The following is a 17,386-nucleotide window of genomic DNA, read 5'->3' as shown; positions in this document are numbered from 1 at the left end:
CTGCATGTGCAGTGGGAGTGGCTAAGCCTCAGGGCTGCATGTAGCCACGGTTGCAGGCTACTGGAGGCCTGGGTGTGTTAGAAGCAGGATAAGTACAGAGAAAGAGAAGTGGGCCTGTCTGTTACACTAAGGACCCCTGTGCTCAGTGTCTCTGGAGACTAGTTTCTATGGAGGGAGCCAAGATTGACTTCTAAATCTAGGGAGTGACATGCTCCCATTCCTTTCTCTGCACAGTAATGGAAGCAGCTGAGCATTGGGGTAGGAGGGCGGTGTTTTCTCCACCGCCTCCCCTGAAAACCACTCTGAGTTCCCTCCAGAAGAAGCATGTTCTAGTGGTTATAGTCGTCATCACCAGAGTTCAAATTCAGCCTTGCTACCAATTCCCTTCAATGAAAGGCAAGGCACTTTAAACTGCCTGAGTTTCCCTGTCTGTAAACAGGCCACCTCTCAGGGGATGTTGTGTATTGGTTGGTTTGTAAAGGGCTCTAGGCACTAAGGTTTATTGTGGTGTTGCTGGGAGCTGCAGGTCCGTGTCAGTGGATATGGCAGGTTTGTGTGTGTGTGTCCTTCTAGTATCTAGGTAATACCAGTGTCTGACGCTAATTATTCTCCTGTCTTTGTGACTCCTTCCTCGGCAGGGAGCCAGTGACCACAGAGGAAGCTGAAGATTACTTTGAGGTCATCAGCAACCCCATGGACTTCCAGACTATGCAGAGCAAGTGCTCATGTGGCAGCTATCGCTCTGTGCTAGAGTTCCTCTCTGACATCAAACAGGTGTTCTCCAACGCTGAGCACTACAATCAGAACGGGAGCCACGTACTGTCCTGCCTGGAGAAGACAGAACAGTGTTTGATTGACATGCTGCACAAACACTTGCCTGGCCATACGTACTCACGCAGAAAACGCAAGAAGCCCTCTGCCAGGCACCAGGGACTAGAGGAGCAGGAAGGGGACAGTGAGTCAGAGGCCACTGAACATTCCAGGGGGCGAAAGAGAAAGAAATGAGGAGCAGGGAGACTGGGGGGAGACAGAGTTGGAGCAGGCCTTCTGGTGCTGCTGGGCGGCAGGCTTGGCTGTCTGAAGGGATTTAGGAAGCAGCAGACATTTCTTGATTGATCCAGCCTTTCCCGTGACCAGTTCTAGTTTGTAATTTCTCTGTATCTTCCTGAAGTATTTGGCCATCCATCAAGTGAGCAGAGGTGACTTACTGCTTCCAGCAAAATACATAAAGCTCTTATGGGATTGTCCTGCTAGAAGAAGATGGGAGGGCAAGCGGAAGAACTGGTCTAAGCCTCATTGGACAGGGGAGTGTGAAGTCTCCCCCAGTTTGGAGCGCTATCCGCTTTCTCGGAATGGAGCTGCTTCCTTCCCCTTTAGCTGAGCAGCCAACACTGGAGCGCTGTGGGACCTCCTGCCATCTGCTGCCTGTGATGTGAAACCAGCCCTCCTCTAGCATGGGGAGGGATCATGTTGCGTCACAGAAGGACTGAGTGTGATCAGGCCAATGGCCCTTAGTTCTTGTATGTGTATATTTATATGGTGTTAATTTTGAGCCCCCAATGAAGGGACACATAGAGTGAGCAAGCACTTACATTTATGGAGATATGGCTTTCACCAGCATCCTAATACAAATGGCTTTGAGGTGCTCTTGCTTCTCTCCTCTGTTTCTTCTGGGGAGGCGGCCTCCTGAGGTCGTGCTCTAAGGAGCTTGTCCTTTCTTCTGACTGCAGCGGTCCACTTGGACATGGCAAAGAATAGACTGTTGGTCCCCTGCTCACCTTTAACAGCACATAATCATGTAGCCCTTCGAGTGGACAAACCAAATGCCAGAGGCATATCAGAGACATGGCATTCCCACATATCCCGTAGAAAACCCCGGGAGGGGAAGCAGCAGAAACTTGTTCTGTGTACCTTTTTAAATTAATTTTCTAGTTTAAGTCACTTGTTTCTAGCAATGAGCTTGTATAAAGAACACCTTGTAAGATACCTTTGTCTTGCTTTGGCACATGTACAGTACAGTTTATATGAAAATGTGTTTGCTTTATATTTTTCCCTCTAAAACTGTTTTCCTCTCAGTAGCTGGAGTTAAGCTGGGGGATTTGTTTGGGGAGGGGGGAAAGGGGTCTCACTGATCCCTTTCTAGATTTGTTCTCTACTTTTATAGTAATACCTCCATTAACTCGGCCTCCCTTCCCCCCCCAACCCACCTGCCATGCCCTGTAATGCAGCAGAAGGGCGGACTCTGACTTGTACAGCGGTTGATTAATGGGAACGATAGATTGTGCTGCGGGGAGAGACATTGCTCTGTCATGAATCCCCAACACCTTGTGCCACTTGAGTTATTGATTTCTGCTTAAGCAAAACTTTTTTTGCCACTCCCTCCTTATGACAGATTTTGGTCTAACAAAATCAGGGTTTGAACCTCTTATGTCTTTAAAATGGAACAAAATAGCTGTGTGGCTATTCTGTACTGATCATTAAATTTAAAAAAAAACCTGGTGCAACTCCTATGATTTGAGAATAAAAAGGTTAATGAAGATGGCAGCCCAATGTTGTGTATTTGTCTTTGTTTTTTAAACCAAGCACTTGGTTCAGTCCTGGACTGTTAGTCACTGTTGTGAGCCTAGAACAGAAGTCCAGCCTCCTTCTCTCCTCCCCCACAGCCCCGCCATCCTATCCCACAGAACTAGCACTGACACTTGTGTTTGACACCCCCATGAAGGTGTTGTTTTGTCTTGTGTAGCTCCTACACAGTGAACCCTTTGGAACTGTACATTATTTTAAAAAATAATTGTCATTTGGGGGAGGGGGGTTCTGCTAAGGGCTGTAATTGTAATAAATTGGAAATTTAAAAATAAACATTATGTACTTGTGTTTGTAAAACTGCTTCTAGAGAGTCCTTTCCTGCTGCCAGTCCATGCATAGCCGAGTGGTGCTCGCTGCAGGGCTCTCTCCCCCCATCGCAGCCCATTTCTGAATGGTTGGCATCTTGAGGAGAAATGGGGCTGCTTTCACAAAGCAACTGCCAGCGTTCCATGAATGAGCTGGGGAAGAAGGGGAGACTGGATGAGTGGAACTAATATGTAGGAAGAAATATACCTCACGTGCAACTGTTCAAGGTCTGTACAAGAGTCTGATATTGTCACTTTCAAAACTTTAAATAGTACGGTCTCTTGTTGCTGGGGGTGTGTAACAGCCCAGAAGTTGAGACTGAGAAGGCTCCCACCAAGGCTATTTCTCAGGCATCTAGAATTCTGAAGAAAACTGCTTTTTAGGCTAGAGAGGAAGGCATGGCCTGGTTATTAAGGTACTGTTGTGAGACTAGATTCATAGGATGCAGTTATCCCAAAGTAATGCCTGGAGCAGAGCTTTTAGGGAAAAACCCAGTCTTGATTTTAAAAACTGCCAGTGATGGAGACTCCACCATGATCCTGGTAAATTGTTCCAGTAGTTAATTACCTTTACTGTTTAATGTAAGCCTTATTTCCAGTCTGAATTTGTCTAGCTTCTGCTTCTAGCCATTGGACTTGTAACTGGGTCTTGGGCAAGTCATTCTGGTCCTCAATCCCCACCAGTGAAATGGGGATAACAGCACTTCCCTACCTCAGGGGTATTGATACATGAAAGAATGTGAGTTGCTCAGATACTCCCATGACTGTACAAGTGCAATAGGCTGCAACTCTTCGCTTCCCCACCCCCAAAGTGAACTTTCTGGGGAGTTTACACTATCATTTGACTGGTACTTTGAACAAAACTTCCTCACTAGTTTCATTGAATGCTTGTCTGGCTCTCACGATCCCAACAGCTTCATTTTCAATGTTATTGAGGACACTTCCCTTAGTCATGTCTGAAGAAACATGACTTCCAGATAATGAAGTTAGCCACTGAGGACATTTCACACTGCTTAACACACAGAGGAGTCATGCTGCAGATCTACACAGAAGCCATGCGGATTGGGCCATGATGGGTTAGGATGCTTATCTCCATGATTAATTGCCCATTCGAATAAACAGAAGAAACTAAAATCTTGGGCCAGATTGGAAACTTTTGCGGGTGTTTATACTATCAGTTCAGGGTGTGTTTATTTTTGTGAGGAGTGTGGGGAGGCACTATTTCTGTACTGGCAAAAGTCCTCATGTAGGTGCAGACCAGCATAAAGGTGCTTTTGCCAGTACAGCTTCTTTTACTTGGGACCAGGTATAAGCTATACCCATATAAACTTTTTTTATGGACAGTATAAGCTGCATCTGTGCTTGGAAGATATTCCAGTATAGCTACGCTTGCAAATCTTTCCTAGCAAAAACTAGGTTTCTCCTGTTGCCTTCTTGTATTTAAAGACACAATGCTAAATAAATGCAAACCTAGTTTTTGTAGCAGCTGTCTTGGAACGTACCAATTTGGAACCATGCACTGCTATAGACTAGGGAACGAGTGGCTAGGCAGCAGTTCTGCAGAAAAGGACTTAGGGGTTACAGTGAACGAGAAGCTGGATATGAGTCAACAGTGTGCCACTGTTGCCAAGAAGGCCAATGGCATTTTGGGATTTATAAGTAGGGGCATTGCCAGCAGATCGAGGGATGTGATCGTTCCCCTCTATTCAACATTGGTGAGGCCTGGAGTACTGTGTCCAGTTTTGGGCTCCACACTGCAAGAAGGATGTGGAAAAATTGGAAAACATCCAGCGGAGGGCAACAAAAATGATTAGGGGACTGGAACACATGACTTATGAGGAGGAGGCTGAGGGAACTGGGATTGTTTAGTCTGCAGAAGAGAAGAATGAGGGGGGATTTGATAGCTGCTTTCAACTACCTGAAAGGGGGTTCCAAAGAAGATGGATCTAGACTGTTCTCAGTGGTAGCAGATGACAGAACAAGGAGTAATAGTCTCAAGTTGCAGTGGGGGAGGTTTAGATTGGATGTTAGGAAAAACTTTTTCACTAGGAGGGTGGTGAAGCACTGAAATGGGTTACCTAGGACACTGGTGGAATCTCCTTTCTTTGAGATTTTTAAGGTCAGGCTTGACAAAGCCCTGGCTGGGATGATTTAGTTGGGGATTGGTCCTGCTTTGAGCAGGGGGTTGGACTAGAAGATCTCCTGGGGTCCCTTCCAACCCTGATATTCTGTGATTACAATGATATGCATTGAGACCAAACATGACACATTTATAAGGAGTCTGAGTTGCTCTGCTGTGAAAGAACTGAATTTCCTGGCTTGCTGTAGTTTTAAAATCTCAGTGAGTGGGGCTCTGGCTTGTGCTGTGTGACTCAAACTGGTCTCTCTCCAGCCTTTAGTATGGAGACCTCACTCTAGGACCAGCTCTGAAATTCAGGACTTTACAGCATATCCTTGCTAGTGCTGTTGCTAGTCCTCTGTGGTGTCTACGCAGAAACTGCCTACAACTCAAAAGAACAGTATGTTTTGTGATGCATGGAACACACTTGCTAATTGCAGTGTGGGTTGGGGTGTGGGGATGAGGGGTTTCGGCTGCAGGAGGGGGTTCTGAGCTGGGGCTTGGGGTGTGGGAGGAGGTGCGGGGTCCCGGCAGTGCTTAGGCATATGGGCAGCAAGGGAAGCTCTACGTGCTGCCCTTGCACCTGCAGGTGCTGCCCCCGCAGCTCTCATTGGTCACAGTTCCCAGCCAATGGGAGCTGCAGAACCAGCACTCGGGCGGGGGCAGTGCACAGAGGCTGCCCATGCACCTAGAGGCCATAAGGATCTGGTGGCTGCTTCTGGGAGTTGCACAGAGCCAGGGCAGGCAGGGAGCCTGTCTTAGCCTCGGGCCCCCTGCTGTGCTGCTGACCAGACTTTTAACAGCTCGGTCTGTAGTGCCGACCGGAGCTGTCAAGGTCCATTTTTGACTGGGCGTTCCAGTCGAAAACTGGACACCCTGGCAACCTGGCTGAGCCCAAATGTCTACATTACAATTTCAAAGCCCTGGAGCTGTAGTCAGCTGATCCAGCCTAGATGCAGAGGTTTTATTTAGAGTAGACGCACCCTTGGGCTCAATCAGGAGCTCTGTAATGAGCTGGAAATCAAAAAGGATTCCACCAAAAACTGGAAACATGGATGCATTGCTAAGAAGTACAAAAGAACCTGATTTCCTGCTTTGATTGCGTTACTGGCCTAGTGGATAAGGGCAGAAGCGGTAGAATTGAAGTGAGCTGTAGCTCACGAAAACTTGTGCTCTAATAAATTTGTTAGTCTCTAAGGTGCCACAAGTACTCCTTACCTTGTTTTTAGTAAGACTTTTGACACGGCCCCACATGACTTTCTCAAAGCAAATAGGGAAAGGTGAGTGTGCAACTGGCTGAAAGACTGTACTCCAAGAGTGGTTATCAATGGCTCACTGTCAAGCTGCAGGTGGGGTGGAGTCCCCCATGGGTCAGTCCTGGGTCCAGTGCTGTTCAATGTTTTCATTAATGCCTTGGACTCAGGAAGAAGTTATCCTGCTATGCTCAGTGCTGGGGACTGTGTCCAGTTTTGGGTGCCACACTTTAGGAAAGATGTGGACAAACTAGAGAGTCCAGAGGAGAGCAACAAAAATGATCAGCGCTTTAGAAAACTTGACCTATGAAAACTAGGCATGTTGTCTTGAACAAAGACTGAAGAAGATTTGATTGCAGTCTTCAAATATATGAAGGGCTGTACAGGACAGTGGTCGGTTGTTCTCCATGTCCACTGAAGGTAGGACAAGAAGTAATAGGCTTAATCTGCAGCAAGGGAGAGCTGGGAAATGCCCTGTGCAAGCGCTTTGCTCACTTTCCTTTTGTGGGAACAGAAGGTGGGGCTTCTGAGGCCAGAAATAGTACAACTGTGAGCATGGATTTCTGCATGCAAGGTGTTACTTGCAGGGGCAGGGATTTCAGCCACTGGGTCTTCTGCCTAAGTCAAGCTTGGTTTCTCTTTTCCCTTTCCAATGAATTGATTGTCAGAAGTTTGGAATAAATTGACTGATAAATGGGGGAGGAGGGTATAAGCAAGAGGAACAGACAGTTTGGATAGTTTGAAAACTTTCTGGAAGGTCTAATTCACAGCAGCTGCCTCCCCTCCCGCGCGCATGCACACACACCCTTCTGCTGCTGGTAAATAGTTTATGCCACTGCTTCTGAAAAAAGAAAAGGAGTACTTGTGGCACCTTAGAGACTAACAAATTTATTAGAGCATAAGCTTTCGTGAGCTACAGCATTGCATCCGATGAAGTGAGCTGTAGCTCACGAAAGCTTATGCTCTAATAAATTTGTTAGTCTCTAAGGTGCCACAAGTACTCCTTTTCTTTTTGCGAATACAGACTAACACGGCTGCTACTCTGAAACCTTCTGAAAAATGTTACCACTTCCTCATCTCTCCTTGCCCCCATCCTAGCAGCCAGGGTCTAAACTCTCCATTGCGGTACTGTCCCTGGGGAAATGCCTGCTTGGCTCCTCGGTTGGCAGAAAGGAGGTGTACTAAAGAGAGTTGTGTGAACTCCCATAAAAGGGGAGAGAAGCCATTGCTAGGGCCAGTTGTGTTCACCTGTTTCTCGAAGGATGCCGAGGCAAGGGCAAGTAACTCAATGTTGTGCGGGGCTGGGCAGTAAGCAGCATGCTTTCCTCTGAGCTGTGGAGGAGTGGCCCAGAATAGTGAGGAGTGAAGGGGGTCAGATGGCGTATACAAGCTGGAGTGGATTTCTGGTGCTGGACCAGCTTTGTTGTCTGTAATCACTAGTGCGTAGGAGGGGAACGAGGCCCCTCTGGGAATGTGACATTGTTGCACTAGAGGAGTCACCTGGAAGCCCGACGTGCGCAGTCAGTGTCCGCACCAGAGCGGGAGCCATCAATCGGCCTTAGTGCATGCTCAGAAAGGGACAGAAGGAGAGTCAAACATAGGTGCTGAAACTAGGGGTGCTTGGGGTAAAGCAGCACCCCCTAGCTTGAAGTGGTTTCCATCATATATAGGATTTATAGTTTGTTTCAATGGCTCTCAGCACCCCGGCTATAAAAAATTTTTTTTCACCACACTTGCAGGGGGACCCAATGGGTGAGAGTAAAGGGGAAAGCCTGCTTCTTCTAGCAGTCCCTGCCTTCCCCATGGCCTATTCCCTCCCTTCTGGTCTGTGAAGACAATGGAGTTTGGCAGCTCTGGTTTTGTTCCCAAAGTCAGGTCCGTAGGGGGCACTATCGGAAATGGTGCAGGCGGGCTGGCTGTGGGGTGCGGTCCCAGCAGGGGGTGCTATAGGGAATGGTATAGGAGGGCTGGCTGTGGGGGTGTGGTCCCAGCAGGGGGTGCTATAGGGAATTGTGCAGGAGGGCTGGCTGTGGGGGGCGCTGGAAGAAACGTGAAGGATTAGTTACCACAGCTGGACCATGCTGACATAGGTGCTGGAGCTGGGGGTGCTCCTGCACCCCCTACCTTGATGTGGTTCCATCACATGCAGCGTTTACAGCTTCGTTCAGTGGCTCTCAGCACCCCCACTATACACATTGCTCCAGTGCCCCTGCCCGCTGATGACCCTCCAGTGGCCATGGCTGCAGTGAAGGTGGGTCAGTCCATGTGATGCCCTAAAGCCTGGGACACAGGAGCACTGTCGTGTCTCAGCCTCAGGGTGGATACTCTGAGAAGCTCGGGTCTTCTGCTCCCCTGTCCCGAATCCATTCATTGCCTAGCATGACACTGGCAGGGCCCCCAGCCCTGCCAGCACCACCAGGCCTGCTGGGCTGACCTCCAGCCAGGCATTAAACTCTTGCCTTGGCATAGGAGCCAGCAAGCCCCTGTGCCCGGGGGGTTGAGCACCAGGATCCAGCGTTCACTTGAATGGCCCCAGTGACTCCACCACCAGGCCCCGGTGGGGGCACATGGTTGATAAGGGGATGCTGCTCCCAGTTGTCCCGAGGTGTTAGATAGTGCGGCACTCCCAGCTTCAGCCGAGGCTGCTTCACATTCTCGGCTGGAGCTGGGAGTGCTGCGCTATCTGCCCCTCGTGCCCTGGCCTGCGCGACTCGCTTATCTCGGGATACTTGAGGTGAGGAGTTACTTCATTAGTGCAGCAGCTTGTCAAGGGCAGGCTGCCCCTTCCCACTAGCCAAGCGCGTTTGCCTGGCAGGGACCCAGCTGCTCCAGTCCAGGGAGCGTCTCTGAGCCCCAAAGGGCGCTCAGCTCAGGTTATAACTGGCCTGGGCTGGGCTGTAAATGGGACCCTCCTCGCGTTCCAGACCCATAGGCTCTCCGAGATGCGGGCCTGGTTCTGGGATACATTGAGGAGCCTGCCTGCAGCTGGGGCACCAGCTGTGGGGAACCCAGTTGTTTGAAGTGTAGGTGGACTTCTAAAGGGGCTGTGGGGGTCAGATTCACTGCTCCCAGTCTCTACCCTGCACTCTCCATGGAACAGAAGGTCCACCACTCCTGCTGCTGTGAGTGAAATCTGCCTTCCCTTCCTCTGCATAGAGCCTGAGTCAGCAGCCCAGCTCCCTGGGCTCAGAATCCTCTTCCATGCTGCTATAGGGAACAGTGCAGAAGGGCTGGCTGTGGGGGGCGCTGGAGGAAATGTGAAGGAACAGTTACCACAGCTGGACCCTGCTGACATAGGTGCTGGAACTAAGTGTGCTGGTGGTGTAAGGTCGAGTCTCTCTCCGGATCACACCAGGAGCCACGCGTGTGAGGGCTCTGGAAGAGGGTGGCATTGACACCTCAGCCCTGCACAGCTGCTCCAAAATCAGAACGTCTGAACTCATGGGAAATTCTGCCATTGGGAATTGGGTCATTCTGAACAAGACTGAAATGCTGATGTTTCCTGCAGAACAAAATTTCAATTCAGGACCATAGAAAGATAGTCCTGCAATACTGTGGAGTTGTTTCATTTTGATAAGGTCCAAACACTTTGCAGTGATGTCAAAAGATCATATGAAATATTTAATTCTATCATATATAATCAGGCTTAGAAGGAGCTAAATGACGTTGAATTCACCGTACACACAAACCAAGAAAAAACATTTCCCTCAATAACTGAAATTTACTGGTAGGCAAAGTTAAAAAACAAAGACAAAAACTCTGCTTCAGAATTTATTGGCATTTAAATAAAACTCTTTATTGGATATATTTTCACATATGATGATGACAATTTGTGTTTTAATGGTTAGAGAGCTTTAACTTTGCATCTCAACATCTGTCATTAAATAATTAGTGTGTGACCCCGCCCCCATTGCCCAACACTACCCCCCACATAATTTTCTGCACCTATTAACATTTAATGCTATAAACATAAAAAATGCTTTAAAATAAGTATTTTCCATTGAAATTATGAAAAAATAAAAATCTAATTGTCAACCCCAAATATATTACCGGTACTATTGAAATAGACAAGTCTAAATGAAATGAAACAATAAAGTAGAAACGAAAGGGTTTTATCTGTTTTGTTGAACCAAAACATAAGAGAGGAGCCTTTTCCCTGTCAAAGATTTTGCTGAAATTGACACAAACCCTTTGGATTTCCAAAGCCTGCCTTTTCTGAACACAACTGGCTGCACTGGAAGTGTTCTGCCCATCTCTGATCCCTATTATGAGGGGGCTGGTGCAGAGGGGCTCCAGTCACAGAATGGGACCCATGCTGCAAGGCCCTGTACAAGCAGAACAGCACTAAAGTGCTTTCCAAGGCATAGGCTCCTCATTCCCTTTCTAGCGGGGCTCTCAAGTGCAGAGGGGCAGGGACTGCCCCAGGTCACATGCGGTGAGAGGCAGAGCGGGGAGCAGGCCCCACCTCTGCTGTTCCCACTAGGCTGTGCTACTCCTGGCCTGCATGCTAGCCCACTGGCTCTCAACTTTTTGGGGCTCAGGCCCCATTTGTAAATCTTGGGGGCCTGCTGTGAGCTAGTGACAACCCCCCCCCAACTTACTACCCATGTCCTAGCCACGCTATGTCAGACACACCTTAAAGTGCTCCAAATTGAATAAGTGTCCATGTGTACCATAGCTGCTGCTCCTGTGGCTCCTATCCCACAGGGCTGGCTGGGCTCACCGCTCCACACCGGGCATTGGGGTCTCCATTGCAACGCTGCTCCGGTTTGGCCCAGGGCCCTGAGGGCAGGCCCTCAGCTCCCCTAATCCCCCCCCCCCCACGACCCTGTGGCACACTCCAGGGACCCAATGCTGGGTTGTGACCCACAGGTTGAGGAGTGCCCCCCAAGTGCCAGAACTACCCCAGTGCATGCTGGGGCAGGACGCTGTGAGCCATTGCAGGGCTGCTCACGTGGGACTGGTGGGAGCAGTGGTGAAGCCTGCCCAGTTTACCAGCTCCAGACACAATGTCTTTGGAGATGGATTTCTAGACCTTCTGATCAGCAATAAGAGCTGTAATCCCAGCCTCTCCCAGCAGGGGGTGCCGTGGGTTGTGGTGTGGGTGACTCAGACCAAGCACAGCTTCCTCCTAATTCCCTGAGTAAGGATTAGGAAGAAACAGCTCCCCATGCGCCAGCCCCAAGGCAGTGCCCCCTGCTGACAGGCCCATGGGCCCGGGGTGGCAGCCGAGCGACGTCTCTGCTCACGAGGCAGCAAGACGAACCGGAGTCCAGGACAGTGATATGAACTGTCAGCCCCCTGCCCTGCCACAGCTGCCTCCCCCAGGCCCTACCTGCCTCCTTTCCCCTCCCCTACTTCCTGTGTCCCATCACCCCCTCCTGTAGTCCTCCCCCCCACACCCCATCACCCCCCTTCTGCAACCTGTCCCCCCCATGTCCTACACCCCATCTCCTCCTGCAGCCTGTCTCCCCAACCCCTTTTCTCCTGTGCCCCCTCAGTGCCCACTCGCCTCCTGCACCCTTTTACACTGTCACTCCACTGACTCACCTTGCCTGCTTCCCTGGCTCCCTCCCACACATACCAGCCCCTGCCCCCAAGTCCCTCTCTGCTCTAGCAGTGCCCTGCCCCGGCCCTGGATCGCTCACCTGCCTGCCTAGCAGCACTGTCCTACTGCGCCCCACTGCCCACAAGCTGTAGGTGCTCACCCCCACCCCATCAGCACCCGCCTCACACCCCTCTTGCAGCCATGTGCCTTGCCAGATCCACCTGTCCCAATGCCCCTTGTCCCCTCTCATCCTCATCTCCACGTCTCTATCCCTGTCCCTGGGTTCCCATCTCTGCATGGTTCCCATGTCTCCCTCTTGACCTCATCTCTACAACCCTATCCCTGCCCCTGCGTTCCCAGCTCTGCCCAGTCCCAGTGTCCCCCTCTCGGCCTCATCTCTACATCCCTATCCCCGTCTCTGTGTTCCCAGCTCTGCCTGGTCCCCATGTCCCCAGCTCTGCCTCATCCCTGCGTCCCTATCCCCGTCTCTGCATTCCCAGCTCTGCCTGGTCCCCGTGTCCCCAGCTCTGCCTCATCCCTGCGTCCCTATCCCCGTCTCTGCATTCCCAGCTCTGCCTCATCCCTGCGTCCCTATCCCCGTCTCTGCATTCCCAGCTCTGCCTCATCCCTGCGTCCCTATCCCCGTCTCTGCATTCCCAGCTCTGCCTGGTCCCCGTGTCCCCAGCTCTGCCTCATCCCTGCGTCCCTATCCCCGTCTCTGCATTCCCAGCTCTGCCTGGTCCCCATGTTCCCCTCTCGGCCTCATCCCCATGTCCCTATCCCCGTCCCTACGTTCCCTGTGTCCCCCTCTTGGCCTCATCTCTATGTCCCTATCCTGTCCCTGTGTTCCCAACTCTGCATTCCCTGTGTCCCCATCCCCACATCCAGCCCTGCTCCATCCCCATGCCCCTCTCATCCCTACATCCCAATCCTCGTGCTGGCATCCCAATCCCCAGCTCTGCCCTGGCCCTCGCCCTGGCTCTGTGCTGTCCTGGGCACATTTCCATGTGGGCCCAGCCTGGCGCCTTTGGGAGGCAGCCGTAAGGGGTGGAGGTGTCACGGGGCCCAGCGCGGTGCTGAAATCTCCTAAAAAGACGGCAGAGCCAGAGGGGCAAGCGCAGTGCAGGGGTTTGGGTGGGCGGGGAACCCGGTCATAAGGGCATTGCCCAAAACAGCCATGGCCAGAATCCCATTGGAGCAGCCAAGCTGCCTATTCATGAGTTATAAATATGGCTTGGCGGATGCCATCGGTGCCCTCGTCCCACAGCACTGTCCTCTGGGGTGACCTTCCCTCTGGCTCAGCACAAACCCCGGCCGCTGGGTGACCTGCCCCCAGTGTCCCCCAGTACAGCCTCCGAGCCGCGCTTTCTGGGCGACCTTCCTGGGTTCTGAACTTTGGATTCTTTCCCCGGAGCCAATATTGACTTTTGCTGCCCAGGAGTCGGGGCTGCTCCTTTCATCTTCCCCAAACAAACAGCCAAGCACAACAGCTGCTGGGAATCCCATCCATGGAGCCAGCCAGGGCCACCTCCCACTGAGCCCCACCTGAGCAGGGCCAGGCGGGCAGCACGCGGGGGGGCCCTGCCTCCCCTACCCTGAGCTGCGGGAACCTTCCTGAGCAGCAGGGCAGGGCGGGGAGTGCCCCACTCGCTGCTGAGTCCCCCAGGAAGAGCAGGCCCTGCCCTGGAGCGTTAGCTGCTAGACCTGGCTCTCCCCAGCCCCCGGAGGACCAGGCACCAGCGGGAGGGAATGCCACTTGCCAGAGACAAGAGCTAGCCCGAGAACTCCTTGGCCCCCCTCTCGAGTTTTCCACCTGGCCTCTCAGGCGTCCCCAGCCAGAGGAGGCAGCAGAAGTGACCCAGCTCCAGCGCCTGGGAGAGGCCCCGGCTCCCTGCCTGTCCTCGAGTGCTGGCCTCGCTGGGAGCCTCCCGGGGCTCGGCTGCAGTTCTTCACCCTGGGCCTGCAAACCTCTGCAAAGCCAGCAAAGCCCTAGCAAACACCATGCAGCTTGGCCGACAGGAGCAGGTTGTGAGCTTCCCAGGGAGACACCCCTCCCCATGGGGCTTCAGCCCATTGTGACCCGCAGAGCGGCAGCACCATGGCAAAGCCTCCACCAGCCAGCTGGGTTCGAGTCCCTGCTCCGAATGAGGCAGAGCAGGGACATGAACCCAGGGCTGCCCTCACCTTGGGCTCTCACACGAGAAAGGTCTGGGTTATGGGTCCCCAAGCTGCGGGCCTGGCCTAGGCACCGAATGCCAGGATATGGGTCACAGCTGAGACACTAGCGCCAGGGCGCCTAGCAAGCCAGGTCAATGGGAGTTAGGTGCCCCAATACCCTGGAGGGGATGGGGCTAGGCCCCATGCATTTTCTCTGTGGTGCCCTCCAGGGCTGTGTGGCTCCCTTCCCCGACACACTGTGGGGAGCCAGGGCCCTGAGCGCAGGGCTGAGGCTAGCCCTGAGCTGCAGGGCATCTCCGCCCCTTGGTGGATTTAGGCCCAAGGAAAGCTGGGTCTCCTCAGGCCCAGGCCAGGGTGCTAACCACTGGCCCAGCCTGCCTCGGGGACCCTGGCACCCCTGCCACAATCCAAACTGCCCCCTCCGGGCTGCAATGCTCCATGTGCTAAATGCAACCCCACAAACTGCCACCAGCCCAGCCACATCCCCTCCTGCAGCCCAGCGCCAGGCTCGTTGCTGAGCTGCATGCCCGCGATGACTGAGTGTCACAGCATGACGGACGTGTGGTTGCTGGTGGGGCTGTACCCAGGGCAGTGCATGGAGCCCGGTGAGCGCCCTCCCCCTCCGGCTGGTGGCTCTGCCGCACGGCCTTGCTCTGGGGATGAGGACACGGGGCAGGGGCGGGGGCAGTGCAGCAGGGCTGGGAGGCTGACGCCAGCTGGAGGAATTACCTTGGCCGTGGCCTTCACATGCTGCTTGCCTCTGGGCCTCTCAGCAGGCAGCAGGGGAGATGGCTGCCTGGGGAGGAGGAGTGGGGCTAGGCGGGGAGCGTTTGGAGGGCAGAGCCTGGGGGAGACAGGCAGGAGTGGGGCCCCAATGCACTGAGCCCACTGGCCCATGAGCTGCAAACTCCTGCCCCCCAGCTATGGCTAATACCTGATGCTGCATCCAGGCTTGGGGAGAAAAGCCCCTAACACTGCTATTTGGGGGCAGGGAGGTCTGTTCCTGACCTCGAGGCAACCGGCTCATGCCCATGTTCACACTGAAGCCGGATCCCCTGGGCATGCCAGCTGCGTGAGCATCAGGGGCATCAGCCACTGGGCAGCATTGCCTTGTGGCACAGCCATGGGAGGCAGAACAGGAGTAGTGCAGAAGGCACCAGACCCAGAACAAAGGGCCCAATGGTGGGGGGGCAAGTTTGGGGATGGAGCCCAAGGGGCGTGGATCAGTCTGGCACTCAGAGCAGAACTTGGGTCAGAGCTGGGTTGGGAGCTGCAATCCAGGCCCAATGCTTGGCTAAGCAGGTTCCATCTGCTGCCAGTTCTGCCCTCACCCAGCGGCTGGCCAGAGAGCCCCGTGCCCCGCTGCTTAGCGCCAGGGGTTTCTTCCTGCAGCCAGGATCTGCTACAGGGAGCAGGGCCAGCAGGAGCTGCAAAGGGGTTAGTGGGGGGAGGGGATGGGTGCACACTTGTGATGAGAGCACAAACGGGCCATTCATGAGCACAGCAGATGTTTTCTGTAGGAAGGTCGTTAAACCAGGACATTGTTCCTATTGAAGGGCCCACCGCCACTCAGCCTGGGCACCAGCACCAGAACCCACCCACCGCCTGGCCTGGGCACCGGCCCCAGAACCCACCCACCGCCCAGACTGGGCACCAGCCTGAGAACCCACCCACAGCCCAGCCACCGGCCCCAGAACCCACCCACACCCCAGCCTGGGCACTGGCTCCAGAACCCACCCACCGCCTGGCCTGGGCACTGGCCCGAGAACCCACCCACAACCCAGCCACCGGCCCCAGAACCCACGCACACCCCGGCCTGGGCACCGGCCCCAGAACCCACCCACCCCGGGGCCCGTCCACCGGCCCCAGAACCTACCCACATCCTGGCCTGGGCACCGTAACCCACCCCCTGCCCGGCCTGGGCACCGGCTCCAGCTCCCAGCCACCGCCCAGCCTGGGCACTGGCTCCAGAACCCACCCCCTGCCCGGCCCGGGCACCGGCCACAGAAAGCACTCACCCCCCAGCCCGGCTACTGGCCCCAGAACCCCCCCCCTGCCCGGCCTGGGCACTGGCCCCAGAACCCACCCACACCCCAGCCTGGGCACCGGCCCCAGAACCCACCCACCGCCCGGCCTGGGCACTGGCCCCAGAACCCACCCACCCCCGGGCCCGTCCACCGGCCCCAGTACCCACCCTCTGCCTGGCCTGGGCACCGGCCCCAGAACCCACCCACCGCCCGGCCTGGGCACTGGCCCCAGAACCCACCCCCTGCCTGGCCTGGCCACTAGCCCCAGAACCCACCCTCTGCCTGGCCTGGTCACCGGCCCCAGAACCCACCCACCGCCCAGCCACTGGCCCCGAAACCCACCCACCGCCCGGCCTGGGCACCGGCCTGAGAACCCACCCCTTGCCCTGCCTGGGGACCAGCCCTAGAACCCACCCACAGCCAGCCACCGGCCCCAGAACCCACCCCCTGCCCGGCCTGGGCACTGGCCGCAGAACCCACCCACACCCCAGCCCGGTCACTGGCCCCAGAACCCACCCCCTGCCCGGCGCGGGCACCTGCCCTGCAGGGTAGGGAAGGCTGGGCTCTACCCCTGACCTGGCAGCCAGCAACCCCCTGCAGTGAGCTGGGTGAGGCTGAAAGCTGCTGTGATTCTGAACCCTGCTGTCCCGCAGCCCAAGAAGCTGGGGGTTGGGGAGTTACCTGGCTTCTTCTGGGACCCTCCGCACAGTGGCCACTCCTCTCCTCCTGCCCAGTGCTGGGTGTGGGACTCAGCTCCACTGCCGGTGTTTCCACCCAGCGGCCTTCAGAGTCTGCCTCTGACCCCCAGCGCTGTGAGCAGCCTTGGAGATGCAGCCAGCGAGACCCCCCCCTCACTCCCTTTGGTCGTCTGCAGCAACCTCCTGCAGGGGCGTGGGGTGGGGAGAGGACCCAGTACAGCAGCTCCCATCCCGGCTGCAGGGGACACTGTAGGAAAAGGCACAGGTGCTGTGGGGCTCCCATCCCGCCTGCTTTCATCCATCCGTCTATGGCAGTTAGCACAGGAGCTGAATGGCAGTGATTAAATGCCCTGCCGATCAGGATCACTCCTGGCAGCCTGCTCTCCAGTGCCTCAGGGGTTATTATTACAGCAGCTCCTAGAGGTCCCAACTGAGATCTGGGGCATATTGTGCTGGGTGCTTGGCATGTACAGAGTGAAATACAGCCCCTGCCCCAAGGACCTCACAGTCTACATAGCCCAGACAGGGTGGAAGGGGAAACTGAGGCACAGAGAGGGGAAATGACTTGCCCAAGACCTCACAGCAGTTTAGTGATAGAGCCAGGAATAGAACTCAGGTTCCCCCTGACTCCCTAGCCAGTGCTTTAGCTCAGCATTCCCTGTGATATAGATC

At 54.4% G+C, this 17,386-nt stretch overlaps 2 protein-coding genes across 2 annotated transcripts in view; both read left to right on the top strand.

Moving 5' to 3' along the window:
- Positions 1-2,544, top strand: part of BAZ1B (bromodomain adjacent to zinc finger domain 1B) — an 88,363-nt gene extending 85,819 nt beyond the window's left edge. The window contains 1 exon segment of the mRNA XM_038375520.2: positions 639-2,544. Within this exon segment, the coding sequence (XP_038231448.1) occupies positions 639-1,005 (367 nt within the window). The 3' untranslated portion in view covers positions 1,006-2,544.
- An 11,977-nt stretch (positions 2,545-14,521) lies between these two features.
- On the top strand, positions 14,522-16,423 carry LOC119844818 (extensin-like). Its single transcript, XM_038376181.1, has 2 exons — positions 14,522-14,594; positions 15,546-16,423. Exons 1-2 carry the CDS (start codon positions 14,522-14,524, stop codon positions 16,421-16,423), a joined length of 951 nt encoding a protein of 316 aa, XP_038232109.1.
- The last annotated feature ends 963 nt before the right edge of the window (positions 16,424-17,386 follow it).

Source organism: Dermochelys coriacea, chromosome 17 (genome assembly GCF_009764565.3).
Source record: "Dermochelys coriacea isolate rDerCor1 chromosome 17, rDerCor1.pri.v4, whole genome shotgun sequence".
Classification (NCBI taxonomy): Eukaryota; Metazoa; Chordata; order Testudines; family Dermochelyidae; genus Dermochelys; species Dermochelys coriacea.
The sequence above is the reverse complement of the archived record's forward strand: the minus strand, read 5'-3'. Positions and strand labels throughout refer to the sequence as shown.